Source organism: Macrosteles quadrilineatus, unplaced genomic scaffold (genome assembly GCF_028750875.1).
Source record: "Macrosteles quadrilineatus isolate MER2022 unplaced genomic scaffold, UCM_ALF_1.0 Scaffold_2__2_contigs__length_208266976, whole genome shotgun sequence".
Classification (NCBI taxonomy): Eukaryota; Metazoa; Arthropoda; class Insecta; order Hemiptera; family Cicadellidae; genus Macrosteles; species Macrosteles quadrilineatus.
The window spans coordinates 123,565,964-123,581,469 of NW_026542595.1; the positions used below are offsets into that span (position 1 = coordinate 123,565,964).

General features: G+C 37.0%; 1 protein-coding gene across 3 annotated transcripts in view; it reads left to right on the forward strand.

Annotated features, from left to right (window-relative positions):
- The window catches only part of LOC128986041 (pyruvate carboxylase, mitochondrial), a 60,954-nt gene extending 46,965 nt beyond the window's left edge, over positions 1–13,989 (forward strand). For 2 of the 3 annotated variants that reach the window (XM_054406131.1, XM_054406132.1), the window contains exons 10-25: positions 61–159; positions 817–900; positions 1,929–2,163; positions 3,119–3,160; positions 3,606–3,855; positions 4,789–4,920; positions 5,936–6,038; positions 6,997–7,134; positions 7,914–8,019; positions 8,690–8,833; positions 8,982–9,226; positions 10,041–10,220; positions 10,859–11,002; positions 11,816–11,917; positions 12,058–12,201; positions 13,239–13,989. In XM_054406131.1, coding sequence (XP_054262106.1) covers positions 61–159; positions 817–900; positions 1,929–2,163; positions 3,119–3,160; positions 3,606–3,855; positions 4,789–4,920; positions 5,936–6,038; positions 6,997–7,134; positions 7,914–8,019; positions 8,690–8,833; positions 8,982–9,226; positions 10,041–10,220; positions 10,859–11,002; positions 11,816–11,917; positions 12,058–12,201; positions 13,239–13,487 — 2,397 coding nt within the window. In that variant the 3' untranslated portion in view covers positions 13,488–13,989. The remainder of the gene's footprint in view (positions 1–60; positions 160–816; positions 901–1,928; positions 2,164–3,118; positions 3,161–3,605; positions 3,856–4,788; positions 4,921–5,935; positions 6,039–6,996; positions 7,135–7,913; positions 8,020–8,689; positions 8,834–8,981; positions 9,227–10,040; positions 10,221–10,858; positions 11,003–11,815; positions 11,918–12,057; positions 12,202–13,238) is intronic. The other variant, XM_054406133.1, reaches the window with a different exon arrangement.
- The last annotated feature ends 1,517 nt before the right edge of the window (positions 13,990–15,506 follow it).

Below are 15,506 nucleotides of genomic sequence, written 5' to 3' on the forward strand. Positions count from 1 at the left end.
GGTTAGTCGTTAATGACAAGTTTACACTGTCTGTGATTCTAACATTACCCTACGTTCCAGGTGTTCCGTAGTGGTGAAGGTATGGGCATTCGATTGGACGGAGCTTCTGCCTTTGCTGGTGCCATCATCTCGCCATACTACGACTCTCTGCTGGTCAAGGTATAAAAATAACATTTTCACAAAACATCTTCTTATTAAGACATTACGAGAGGTCGTCCAGTGGTCGAAACTCGACCAAAAATATGTAATGTACTCACTTCTCTATTTTCACCCCACACTGTAAATAAAACATGTGATTGGAGTTTCTTCCATTTGTTTTGATTTTCTGTTTATATTTCGTTGTTATTTCGTCACCAGCATGGCAACGCATAAGATCCATGTTAATTTTTTCAAATTTTTAAACTCATTTTTTGTGCTTATCTTTGAGCCTATTTAAATTTATAAAGGGATTCTGCACACCTACAGGAAAATTGCTTTTTAACGGTATGCGCAGATTTACCCCACGATGCACACAAGCTGAGAAAAAAGGTTTTAAAGAAACATGCTTGCCTATTAATATATAGATAGATAACTTTTATCGATTGCACACAAAATTAATATGCATACTGAACTTAGTTTTTTAAATCTTCAAATAATTTCTCTAAATAGTTAATAGTTTCACATACTATACTTACTATCTAGTCCTTTTATTGTGTTAGTTTACGATCCCTGTTCAATGGCATTTCTAGATAGGGTTCACTAGTTATATTTCTTCAGGTAAAATTTAATCTTTCCGACAAGCATGACACTGAGGGTAAAAGGTTTCTGTTCTTGCAGGTAATCGCTCACGCAGCCGATCTACAAGCCTCGTGCGCCAAGATGAGTCGGGCTCTGCGAGAGTTCAGAGTGAGAGGAGTCAAGGTGAGTTGAAAATAAGCAAAATATTACAAACTATTCCAGTGTGTCTTCAATGCAAATTATTTATATGTCAATCCTGCATAACGTGCAGGTAATACAGATTGGCTGGTCATCAACATCCATTTAAATTCTGAGTAATTCCCTCTTGAAGCCCCATTAAATGTTTCTTTTCTCCTTTTATAAAAACATTTGAAGTGTTTTTGTGTCATCATGAAATCTCTGAAAACGTTTAAACTTTGAATGAGTAATCTGGTGTTTACTCCTGTTAGTAAAGGTTGATACAAATCTAGTTTGCTTGACGTTAAAATCTGATAAAGTAAAGTGGATTTTTGGTTGAATTACTTTGTTTTTTAACCTAAATTTGGGTTTGTATGTTTGTGAGTTGGTGTATTATGGTACAAGTTATATAAAATTTAAAACCCCTCCAAGTGTTGTGAATCTAATAAAACCGTACAGTCTCCTTTGTTTGCTAAAAAAACCATATATGCAAAAACAGCAAAGAATTCATACCACCCAAATAAATTACAACTACCTTTACCTTTACGAGCTTTACTTATTTTATCTTTTAGCATTGAGTTTAAGTCAGAATCACCCATTTGAATAAAGAAAAAGAAATTTTATCCTTTGTGAATATATTACATTAGACTCCCTCTTATCCGGATTCCTTGGGACCGAAGCCAGTCTGGATAACGGTTTTTTTCCGGTTAAACCGACGATCCTAAAAACTTGTTAAAACGGACCATTTGAATGCATACTGTATAAGCCAATAATGATTATTACGTATTTTGACACCTGATCACTGGTCTTAAAACATTCCCACGAGAACAGTCGTTTCAGTACCGCCCACTTCCTGCCAAACTGGTCCGGTTAAACCGATGTGCTAATAAAAATTGTCCAGTTAAAGAGTTGTCATTTCCGCCGAGTGTAGTCCAGTTTAATAATGTATGGTTAAAAGGTGTCCAGATAAGAGGGAGTCTGTTGTACACTGATATTTATAGAAATTAACTAAATCAATTCAATCCTGATTTCAGACAAACATTCCATTTCTGCTGAATGTGTTGGAGAACCAAAAGTTTGTCAATGGAACTGTTGACACTTACTTCATCGACGAGAACCCCCAGCTTTTTGCTATGAAGCCTTCACAAAACCGTGCGCAGAAGTTGTTGAACTACTTGGCAACTGTTTTGGTCAACGGGCCTTCAACGCCTCTCGCTACCAGCTTGAAGCCTGCGGAAGTAAACCCACCAATTCCGGAACTGGGGATAGGTAATCTTCTGATTCATTATACTTAGCCTACCTAGCAACTGGTGGAGGCTTTTGCTTTTTCACCTTTTTCTTCGTTCAATCATATTGGTGTGCTTGATTTTGCACTAATAGACATAGGCGTTAAGTAACTGATCAAATTTCAAAACCTCCAAAGTTTATACAATTTTTTTTCAAAGCAGAGAATGAGTTTATTAAGAAGGTGGAACAAGTTTGAAAACGTAAAAATACATTTTATACATTTATATTTGGTAATTCTTGATGCATAATTCATTCACTGTTTATGAATTTGCGCTATATGTCTGTTACAACTGCATTCTCATTTGTACACATGTCATATTTTATTTGAATAGAATTTAGATGGTTAGTATTCTATGTAGTTTTCATTCAAAATTAATTGGTAACCATTTAAAAAGCTATTTGTGTTTGTAGATTATAGAGATTTAGAAAGACATTCCAAATAATGTTTGCATAGATTAATGCTTTTTTTTAATATAATGTTTCATAACCGTTAAGATATTTTTGCCAAAAAATCATTAGTATTTGTATATTTTTTGTTAGTCTGTGTACATTTTACATATAGCGTTAACTTTAAAGTTAGATACAAGGTATTCCATCTCATTTGTACATAGCACAATTTCTTTGTTTTATACGTTTTATTTTTACTGTGTAAATATGTGTTATTTTCCCAAACAAGAAGTTTGAAACATTTTCGATTAATTTGAGTTGATTAAATGTTCAAAATAATCTTACTGGTCTGGATTCACGATTTTGTTTATGCAGTACTACATTTCAAATACCTATCAATATTTTAATAACCTACTTATGTCACTTACATATTTCAAGAAACTGTTTTAAACTTCTGTCTATATGTTGCATGGGTGACTATGCATGCACTTTGTGCTATGCTTGTTTTGGGTGCAGTGTTTCCTTTTATTTTCTCTGCTCGATATTCCAGATTACCAGAACTTACCCGTCAATGAGGAGGGGGAGGTTTTAGGTAAGACCTTCAAAGTTTATACTACATTTTCTCTATTCATTTATTCAAGCTACATATTTTCAAAGGAAACTATTTTCACTTCCATACTATTTTGGAATTTGAAATCTCAAGTGTTCAGTGGATCCGAATACTGTTTTGACGTTTCTTTGGCCATGATGAAACACTTCATTTTAAAGCATGAAAAACATTTTATTTGGATTAATAAAGGTATTAATAGTTTTTTATGCAATTATAATAAATTTTGAGGATTAATGTTTCACTACCGCAATTTGTTGCAAGACGTCTCAGGCTATTATAGAGCTTAAAACTTTTTACTCAACATTTTAAACAAATTTTATTTAGTTTTGTATTACAAAAGGCTAACTAGACTAACTTTCGAAAATTTGATCCCTATACTTAATTAAACATAAAAAAATTCTTAAACAAATTTACAAATTTGCCGCAGGTCTGGAGCCACCCAAAGGCTTCCGTCAGATCCTGAAGGCGGAGGGACCGGAGGCGTTTGCGAAGGCGGTGCGAGCTAAGAAGGGTCTGTTGTTGATGGACACAACGTTCCGAGATGCCCATCAGTCTCTGCTTGCCACTCGTGTCCGAACACGGGACATTGTCAATATCTCGCCCTTCGTAGCGCACGCCTTCCACAACCTGTACTCACTGGAGAACTGGGGAGGAGCTACGTTTGACGTCAGCTTGCGGTGAGCAACTTGTTGGTAACTTCTAACTGAATGAAGTCATATTTCTACAAAGTTTGTATATAAAAACTCTTGCTGGTGGGTCAACAGATTTCTTTTCCTTGTTGACTGTTTACTTTTCACTATTCACTGTTCATTATGTAGTGAGGAGGGAGACTGTGCACTTGTGCAGAGCCGATAAGCTTCGCATTTCAAACAGCAGTTTTGGCAATCCTAGCTGTCCTAAAAACATCAGAACACCCAAAACCCTCCTTTACAGATTTTTTCTTACACTTATGAACTATACCAATAGTTAACATCTAAATATTTTTTTCAAACCAAAACCAATCTACCAAAAGGCATTGAATTGTAGAAATAAGTAAAATCTACTTCATTCCCTTAAAAGAGGGGTTTTTTTTTTTTTTTTTTTGTCCTGAGGACGCTAGGCACGAGCCTGGGATTGTTTTTCACATTACTTCAGGCTAGACCTAGGGGTTGCGGCATTATCACTTAGATAAAATCCATTGGTGACTTGGCGGGGATCGAACCCGGGACCTCAGGGACTGAAGTCCCGCGCTCTAACCACTACGCCAGCTTGCTCCCCTTAAAAGAGGGGTGCAACTAACAAAGATAGTTGCCTCAGCTTACTTGACAGTATGATGTTTCTAGTAATATTGCCAGCTTGTTTATATATGATATGCACGCTGCACAGTTAATATGGAATTATAAATAAGGTGTATTTTTCCATGTATAAAAGTTATATGTCTCTTGTAGCTTTGTTACCATCCAAGTTTTTCCGTTTCTTCTCATCTAAAGAATTCAATTCCCTTTTTTTATGCTCTAAGCTGGATGGTAAATAATTTAATGATATTTTGGAGACGAGAATACCATTAGTTTTTTTATCATCCTACCAAGCACAAACAACTCAAAAACAACAACAAAAACTGTTCCTCATAGATTCCTTCACGAGTGCCCTTGGGAGCGACTTGAGGAGATGCGCAACAGGGTTCCCAACATTCCCTTCCAGATGTTGTTGAGAGGTGCAAACGCTGTTGGATACACAAACTACCCCGACAACGTTGTGTACAAGTAAGTGTTTTGTAAAACTTGATCTATGTTTGTCTCTTTCTATGTTTTTAATAGCTAAAATTTACTTGAAGAACAGTTGTTTTTTTTTTGTTGAACATAAAATTCATCTGCTCAGGAAGGTATGAAATGGTTTGCTGTCCACTAACTCACTGGCACATCAATTATTGATTTTGAAAACTATACAAAATACAAACCTTTTTACTTTACAGTAAACCGTTTATATCTTCGCAACTACCATGCATTCTATATTTGTGTGTTAAGGTCCATTAAAGACAGTTTGAAAGAAAACAATTTTCCCTTCAGTTTAAAAAATAAAAGTTGTATGTCTGGTGGTTTATGATCATAGCAGTACTCCTACCTCTCTTGAAAATCAACAAATTGAAGTGTGGCTTTTGATAACGTACAACTTTAAATCTGATAATTTGGCCTGATCTTTTTTTGGAATTTAGGTTGTATAACACCTCTAGTGTAAAATAATTGAATTTTATATTCCAAGCAAGGTAGGCATCCCATCTTCATCTAAATTGCTCACCTTTCAGATGTACAGTAGAGTCCCGCAAACTCGGCTCTCGATAACCCGGCAGTCTGGATAACTCGGCCATCACTTGGCTCAGAAAATTAGTGATTTTTTTGAGTCCGAGTTAAAAATGGACTCAAGCCAAATCATTTGCAACTCATACCAAGGATTTGTTGTACTATATCTGATGACTTAATACTGACTTGTACTATAAACATAAATAAGAAAGGTGGTTAAAAAGCTTAAAAATTGTATTTTTCTTATTTTTAACCCTAGTTCCTGTTAACACGGCATTTCACAAACTCGGCACCCCTCCAGTCCACATTACGGCGAGTTTGCGGGACTCTACTGTATTACTTTTACAAAGGAATTAAATGCATAATTATATCTATATCCAAAGGAAAAATTAAACGTACAATGGCTAAATGGTGGAAACACATTTTTGAATGTACTTTTTTATACCTCATGTCGACTGTTAAATAACTTGTTGTTTCCCAGGTTTTGTGAACTAGCAGTTCAGACGGGAATGGACATTTTCCGAGTGTTTGACTCCCTGAACTACCTGCCTAACCTCATCCTGGGCATGGAGGCTGCTGGAAAGGTGATTTTATCCTACAAAAATTTCACACTACAGACTAAATTTAGAACAAATTTTAACCCAGTAGGAATCTAAAAGAATTTAAATTTGTAAAGATTTTACTCTATCAAGAATGGATGGTTAGCAATCCGCTTTTGTTGTACAGTATAAAATATTGTAAATGTTTGTTAGTATTGTAAACCTTAAGCTTTTGTACGTTTTCTGGCAATAATTGTATTGTGCATTGTATAAAGAACATTCTATATTGTCTATTGTTGAAATGTACAATTTTTGAACCATGAAGGAAGAAGGTGCTTTTTGAGTTTTAATTTGGGCTTAAAAAAATTTACAGCCTCAGAATCAAGCTATACAAAACTGTAACTTTGAAAAACCAAAACGATTTTGTCATTCAATGTTGTCAAATATTTTAATGTTATACCTTCTACACTTGTGCAGATTATTTATGACAACAATATCTATTTTAACTGTACACAAGTAAACCAATTTGTTAATACCGAGGCAAAAATGTGGTTCGAATTCCACTATAAGCTGTAGGTCCCTTTAGTTGACATTAGCTGTATGGGCTATTAATTAACAGCTGTGTCTAAGGAATAGTCGGCCTTAGTCACTAACAAGACTACAAGATCGCGCCACTCATCCTTCACTCATATTTGGGTTAAAATATGAACATAGCGGCGTCCCCATCTTAAATAATTGATATAATTGACTTAAATTTATAAGTTCTGACATACTTAAGCTGGATTTTCCTTGTGCAGAAGCAGAACTTGTAGAGCGGAGTACGGAGAAGTAATTTTCCGCTCGTCCTCTTCTAGGAAACAATCAAATTATTACCTAAAGACAAGAGGACTCCGCGGCGCCGCTCTCCGCTCTCTGTGCTCCACTTCGGCTCTTAGGAAAACCCAGCTTTATCCCTATGTGCTATAAACTTTGTGAAGCTGAATTAATCTCTCACATTTCTCAGGCTGGTGGAGTGGTCGAAGCTGTGATTGCCTACACAGGAGACGTCTCTGACCCGAAGCGAACAAAATACAACCTCAAGTACTACACAGACCTGGCTGGTGAACTGGTCAAAGCAGGCACACACGTTCTCTGCATTAAGGTAAAGATCATGCAGTGTAGACACACATTTATGATTTTATTGACTTTTAGTGGTATTATTAACTGTGATTCCCAAAATTTCACAGGACAAATATGTTGTATAGTCACAATACGTGTATCACAATGAAGACTTTCAGTGAGCTTACCAAACACAGCCCAGTATGGTAGCATCAGTTGATGTAGGAGACATCAGACTGCAGATTCATGAGCTACCAATTTTTAGGAAATTTCTCCTATAGGGAGAACGCTATTATTTTAAGAAGTTACCTGACCTCCTTGTAACTTGGTATGTACATGTGACTTATATTATTGACTTTTGGACACTGTTAAAAAGTCAAACATCCATGGACAAGCTATATACATATCCAAGGATATACTCGGACAAGCTGTCACCAATTCTTTTTCATAAAAAATGGACATACTTGGGTGAACCAGTCAAGGATTGTGCTAGTGTATAAAATTCTGTTTTATACCTTAATTTCTGTTACTGAGATAGGCTTGACTTTAAATGTGCTACAGCTTACAATAAGTCGTCCTATCAGTTTGACCTGGTTAAAAAGTCTATATTCGAGTAATATAAGCGAGTTACAAGAGCTCAATCTGTTGGCTGGTTGCTCAATTTAACAACGCGTCCTGTCTCTAAATGGGAAATTTGCTATAAACGAGTGTGGGAAGGCTTCTTGTGCGCATTCGCAACCTGCTTGCCACTCTGATTGACACTAAATTTCAAAATTGTGAATTACATAATTCAGATATCAAGTGTTTGATCTATGTTTGCAGGACATGGCTGGTCTGCTGAAGCCTCAGGCTGCCAAGTTGTTGGTCACAGCCCTGAGAGACAAATATCCCGACCTTCCGATCCACATCCACACCCACGACACTTCAGGTACGCAAACTATTTTAAGAAAAAAGTCTTCCTTCGTAAAGATAAAGTTCTGAAGATAGACTTATTAAAATACAGCCTCACTTTGTGTTATGTACAACAGTATTCAATTTTTTTTACAGTATCTAACACTTGTTGACTAAGTTCTCCATAATTTGAGAGTTTTCTCCACATTTTTCAATAGTAGTTTCTTGGCCGCCTGTTGAAAACTTTTAATCAGTGGCACTTATGGATTTTTCAGTATAGAAATATAAATTCTCACAAAGGTTTTGGAAAACCTGGTGAGAACCAAAAGGTTCTCCTAATTGGTACCTACACGAATTGGTATCTGGTAGGTACCGTACAATTGTAGGTTCTTTGGAAAAAGCAGAATGGGAACGTCATTCCTACAGCACTACACCACTGCTTTCCAAATACACCTATCTATTCCAAGTCCAGTTTGAGTAATGTTAATATAATTGTTTTCTGCTCACTACTCTCTGAGTGTCTAATTTGACTATGCGCCACTCATCCTATACTCATCTCCATTCATACTTGGCTTAAAATACCTACTTTGTATGGTCGCCATTTCATAGAACAGTATTAACAGTATATGATTTATTCAACAACAACTACAGAAAGTCAATATTAGTTGTCTCTTTTGAGTTGCTGTTACTGACGTCTGCTGTTTCAGGTGCTGGAGTCGCATCGATGTTGGCTTGTGCTCATGCTGGAGCTGATGTCGTGGATGTTGCCGTTGACTCCATGAGTGGAATGACTTCCCAGCCTAGTATGGGAGCCATTGTAGCTTCTCTGCAGGGCACAGATCTGGACACAGGTCAGTAAATATGTCTTCTTTCCTTATGAGAAAATGCTTGATAGCCATTGGCTTACATTTAAAAGCTAAAAATATCTACATAAACAGTAATTCAGATATGACGAACAACTTTCTTACAAACTAACCCTAATTTCTACACTTGCCACAGGTATGGACCTTGCTGACGTATCTCAGTACTCCGCCTACTGGGAGCAGACACGTCAGCTGTACGCTCCGTTTGAATGCACTACCACCATGAAGTCAGGCAACGCTGATGTCTACCTCAATGAGATACCCGGAGGTCAATACACCAACCTGCAGTTCCAGTCTTACTCCCTCGGTCTTGGAGATATGTTCGAAGACGTCAAGAAGTCTTACAGAGAGGCCAACCTGCTTCTTGGTGACATTATCAAGGTGATTCCAAATATATTTCATTTTCAGGGTGTTATTTGGATTTTTGAGAATCTATACTGATTTAACATCGGAAAGCCAGTGAGGCTTTATCAAGGTGACTGCGGATGCAAAAATTATGCCTTAAACAAATTATTTAATTTAAGGACTTGCTTATTGCCTTTTATTCCCTGTATGATTAAAATCAGTAAACTTCAGGCAGGTTGAGAAATAGTTGACAGCTTTATGAAACAAGAAAAATACAATAACATATGTTTTTTGTCAACACCATATGATTATGTTGCTAAGGCAGGGCGTTTAGTAAATGGGCCTGGGGTAAATGAGCCTGGTGGGCCCTGGCTCAGGGGCGCAAGAGGTTTTAGAATTGTTGGTGGCACAAAGAAGGGAAAAATTCACCCACACAAAAGAGGGAGGGAGTTCAAATATCTCTTGGGCCCAATAGATCACATATAAACTAAGGTAAAAGTCTTTGACCATCTAGAGTAATTCAAATGAATAAATTTTTATGATTTTTCACAGCTTCACCTTGTATATTTGTTGTATAACCTAGGCATCTACAATTTTAACCGCAAAATTTACTACTAAGTTGTATAAACAAAACAAAACTATCTATTATAAATCTATATCCCCTCCTAGACTCCTCCTAACATACTGCAAATTTTCAACCAAAAGCATCTATTTTCAAGTAGTACCCTTATTTATTCCTTCACAATTGTTCCACAAAATAAAATTTTCAGTTCCCATCATGATTTTCCATTCCCTACTGCACCGACTACTTTATCTCTGCAGAAGAAATGTTACCGAAATTTGATTGCAGGTGACTCCATCATCCAAGGTGGTCGGGGACTTGGCTCAGTTCATGGTCCAGAACCACCTGAAGAGTGAGGATGTGATGGCCAAAGCCGAGGAACTCAGCTTCCCCAAGTCTGTGGTGGAGTTCCTGCAAGGAGCCATAGGAGAACCTTATGGAGGATTCCCTGAACCCCTCAGGAGTAAGGTAGGTCTACAGTGAGATTAGAAGTTTTAAAAGCTTAAGATCTCAATCTTAATGGTTTTAGTTACCTTGATTGGTCGAGTGATTCATTGTAGTAGTAACTACTATTAGTTTCAGACTTCACACCCGATAGACTCCAGAAATTTGAAACTATACTTCAAAGGATCACTTCAAGCAAAGTAACTTAAACCATTTACACTCTTTTGATGCGAAACACACAGTAGCACAATATAGCGATCTGTTTCAATAGCTACTACGGCGGCTGATGTAAATTTCATGTCACTCTTGAATACTTTTAGTCCTTTAACTCTGCTACATGAAATTATTAATCTTTGACTAATAAAACTAAACATTCAATTCTGATGGTTAAGTTGTAGCCAGTTTTTAAATAAAAAAATTTTGAGAGGTTGGTGTGGCAACATTGCACCAGTCATATTGCCATGGATAACAACAGTAACAACAATCTTGTAAACATATAAACATTGCCCATATGCTTATAAAATTAGTGCAACAGCTGTTTTGGTAAGCTTAGACTGTGGCATTACCACTTTTGTCTTGCGGGACCTTGTATTTGAGGAGGCTATGGTATTGCTTTACGAATTGAATTGTTGACACGCTTACCCAGATTTTTTGTTTCCCAGGTACTGAAGGACATGCCCAGAGTGACTGGTCGACCTGGAGCCAGTCTGCCACCTCTAGACTTCAACAAACTCAAAACCGACCTGCAGGAGCGCCACCCCAACATTAGCGACAAGGACGTGATGAGTGCTGCACTCTACCCTCAGGTTAGATAAGATTTTACTTTGAATTGTCGTTGACAATTAAACATATATTTCAACAGCTCCCAAAATATTTTTCTGTTGCATCGAAACTCCAAGTTAGCAGTAACAAATATGAATACAATATCCCAGATAACAATTGGTGCAAGCAAAACCAATCCACCTTGTTTAAAGGCGGGAAGGATAGGCGTGTTGCTACGTTGATGTTATTTAAGTGAGATGGTTGCCAAATTGGCAACTAGCAGGGGTGATACTCATTATCTACCTCGGCTCATTGTGTTGTGCTCAAGATAAAGTATTGTCTTTCGAACATTGTATGCAAAGCGGATTTCTCATGTTTTCCATCATTCTACCCTAGCATACTAGCTTATCAACACTTACTGGACAAAGGGGTGTGAGCACATTATGTATATATTTATATTTACGGCCCTTTGTCTTACAAATGATAATGTTTACTAGTATCTTAGTCCTTAGTTCTGTCGTTCGTCGAGAGATTTTTTTAGAATGATTTTTGGTTCTTTTATTTTGAAGTACTATTTTAAGCTACATTTTAGACGTATTTTGTCTCAATAGGCGAAGTTCCTAAACGGAACTAAAAGTTGTTTATAAGAATATGATGTGTGGTAACGTTCCAATATCGGATTCAAAATAAAACGTCCAATTCTCCCAACAAAACAGTCTACTCATTACTTTTGACTTGACAAAATGTATTCACTCTCTCTCTGAGTTTTCTCTAAAGAATATTTTATACATGTGAATACAAATTGAGCTTGGAGAATTCAGTTTTAATTCAATAACCATACATTTAATTTTCTTCAGGTCACTGAAGACTACCTGAATTTCCGAGAGATCTACGGACCTGTCGACAAAATCGAAACCAGGATATTCCTCGTGGGACCGAAAGTTGGTGAAGAGTTTGAGGTGAGTTATATCTTAAATAAAAAAAATACCTAGTAATGAAATTTTTGAGTAATATAGTATGGGTTGGAAAGAGTTACTCTTTTAGCAACTGCTTTTAGTAACCATGCAATTGTATTTTTTTAATTACTTGCTTTGTGTAGGTTACCATTGAGAAGGGTAAGACCCTTGGTATCAAGACTCTAGCCATTGCCGAAGACTTGACCCCGAGTGGTGAGCGAGAAGTGTTCTTTGAGATGAACGGTCAACTGCGATCTGTCTTCATCAGGGACAAGGAGGCAACCAAGGTAACATTTTACGATTATTCTAAGCTGTTTCTTGATTATAAAATGTGTTTGAGTCAAATTCTGGGTTACTTAAAGTATTTTTTTATACATAGGTAGTTTTATACGTCACTGGTTTCAGGTTGAGAACAATGCGAGGACAGACATGAGGCGGAATCATGCCGGGAGGTCTTTAGTCCAAGAAATGAAATGGAGGTAGAAAGACCTCCTGGTGTGACTCCTCCGTCGTTGTGTTGTTCGCTCGACCCAACCGTGATACCAGTGACATGCGTAAATATTTTTGTAGATATAGAGACTCCAATAGTGCTAGTGTTTTTGTTAGTGATAATTTGGTGTGATAATAGCTCACATTCCCGATTAACATATAGACCCATCCTTATCCCGAAAATCCTTTCGGGCTCTGCCTCAGTGACTCTTGAGTTTTCCATGTTACCCTTATGAGTATATTCATATTTGAAATTAATAAAAGAATTTTGTCAGCTGTTTCAACTACACAAGTTGGTTCTTTGATATTAAATAGCATTACAAAGTTATAAGGTTTACCAACATGGTGCAGCACAATACATTTTTTTTAATTCATGACAACATCTAATTTGAACCAACTAGCAAGAAAAAGCTGTGAAAATGATAATTTCACTTTTTTTTTTGTTTAGGGGCAGTGGTAGAAAGTTTTGGCGATGGTAGATGTGCTATCCTATAGCGTACTGTAAATTAAAAGAACAAAAATTTCTTAAACCATGTCATCTCCCATTGCAAACGCAAAGCACGAGTATAACTACTGCAATATGCATTTTATATACTTATACGCCAACCCCGTACGAAGGATGGGCCCTCTGTTAGTCCAATATAATTCAAGTTCTTGATCCTGGAATACCAGTAACCAAAAAATGTATAGTATTAGTATTTATTGTAAATAATACATCATCATAATTGAAGTATAACTTGATGGCTCCAGTCTATACATCTTCATTTCACTAAAGCTCCAAGTTCCTCTTCTTCCTCAAATAGTTTCCTCTTCTAATCAATAATAAAATCCCCAGGAGATGCACTTCCACCCCAAGGCAGAAAAGGGCAACAAGGACCAAGTCGGGGCTCCGATGCCAGGAACCGTGATGGAAGTGAGAGTCAAGGTTGGCGACACTGTGGACAAAGGTCAACCGTTGGTCGTGATGTCAGCGATGAAGATGGAGATGGTTGTCCAAGCACCCCGCGCCGGCAAAATCAAGAGTGTCGACATCACCGTAGGAACGAAACTAGATGGAGACGATTTGTTGTTGTCCTTTGAGTAAACAGATAACTGATGTAAGGAGAGTAAACCCGAAAAGACTGATGAGTCGTTGTGTCAGAGTGTGTAGCACACTATAAAAGACTTAAATACTCGTACCGTGTACAGTTTCCTAATCACTTTTTGGTGATTTAGATTTATATTGCAAGACCCAACAGCCGAAAGCGAGATTTTAATCATCTAGCCGAGCGTGATGGTATATTTGCTGCTCTAGCTGAAACATAATCGAGGTTTAATGTTAATCTGTGATAGATTTTTTCATTTGTCTGGGTGTCTGCGCTGTTATTTGTTTTGGGGAGGATATTTTCGGTTATCTGTTTACCTCGCTTGTTGTTGCCTTGGCTTACCATGTAAGTCGTGTATACTTGCCTCTATATATATTATATAAGATTTTATATGTTATGTATATTTTGATTGTTTTAGATTGTATTTATAATGTTGGCGCTGTTGTTGTAATTTATTTATATGTAGTTTTAAATTAAAGTTAATAAACATTTTACATTAAATTAGTATTTGATTATACCCCTTTGTTTTATCTATGTTAGAACTATCGTAGGGTCCCATGGCTCCTAATTCAACCCCGAATCAACAAAATGATGATTGATGATACTTTCTTATTTCAACCAATCCAGCTAGGGTAGATTATATATTCCAATCATAGACTTCAAAGCTACTTTTAAGATGTGATAGCAAAACAAAAAGCTTAATTTGATCCTTACCCAAATTGGTTTTACTGGGGTACTCATCCTAAATGCATGATATATTAACTCTTGATTATTTACATTTTCATTTCTCAAAGTTCTAGTCTGGAATTGTTTTCCATTATTACTTCAGTTTAGGCCTAGAGGGGTTTGTGGCATTATCACTTAGATAAAATCCATTGGTGATTGCTGGGATTGGAGCCGAGGACCTCAGAGACCAAAGTCCCACACTCTAGGCTCTACTACTAGACTAGCTCACTCCCTCAATATGATTCTAATAAACAGATATGCTTGCATATCTTTCTTTATTTGTCTTTTCCTCTTCTCCCTTTCACCACTGTACTTGCCTTGATGTCTATCTCTGTTTATAGATATTTCTGCTCTTTATCAATCTCAAAGTTCTTAGCTACAGACCTTATCACAGACAGCGAAACCACCTTGATTTGGTTTTCTGTCTCTTATTATTCTCTTCCTCTGACCTTTCACATATTTTGCTAAAATGGTTGATTTGTCTATGTAATTTTCTCTATAATGCAACCCAGTTGATCCTAATTGATGAAGCCTAGCACCTATAATATAAAACCCATGCCTCCAGTAACTTTCAGGACCGCTTTAGTAAATGGACCTTGTGTGCCCTGGCCCAGGAGGGCAAGAGGTTTTTGGAAGTTTGAGGGTGCAAGGAAAAGATAAATTCACCTGCATGGATGGGGGGAGGGGGTGTCATTATTTCTCGTGCTCATAGCCCATCTCATGCTGAGCTGAGACAAGAAACCCAATCAGGCTGGGCAGCAGAGGGTTTTAAAGTGCTCCCCTAACAATTAAAAGGTCGCGGGTTTGCTACCAAGAAAAGTCAGTAGCTTTTTGATGGTTTGAATTGAAACTAGACCTATAGCTGTCCCTGCTCTTTGGGCTTTAAATTAAATAAATGACCCTGGCTATGAAACAGCTGATCAGTCAAGAGCAAAGCTACACGGATCATCTCGCACAATTCTACATTCACCCATCACTCTTATTCAGATATTAAAATCGCAACCCTTGTGTTTTTGAACCCAGTGACAAGACCTGTATTATACAGTAATTATTTACCTATTTTGCCTGAAGGTCTTGTAGTTTAAACTTTGAAGATGCCGCACTAAGCGGCAAAATGCGCATCAAGTATTAGTTATTTAAATTACAAGACCTTTAGGCAAAACAGGTAAATAATTACCGCAACCCTTGGTTGGAACTAATTGACTGATTTATATTATCGGAATTAATTGACTTTAGTCAATTAAATTTATTGGTTACATAGTTTCCATAAGGTCCGGTCTCAAAGAGCTTCG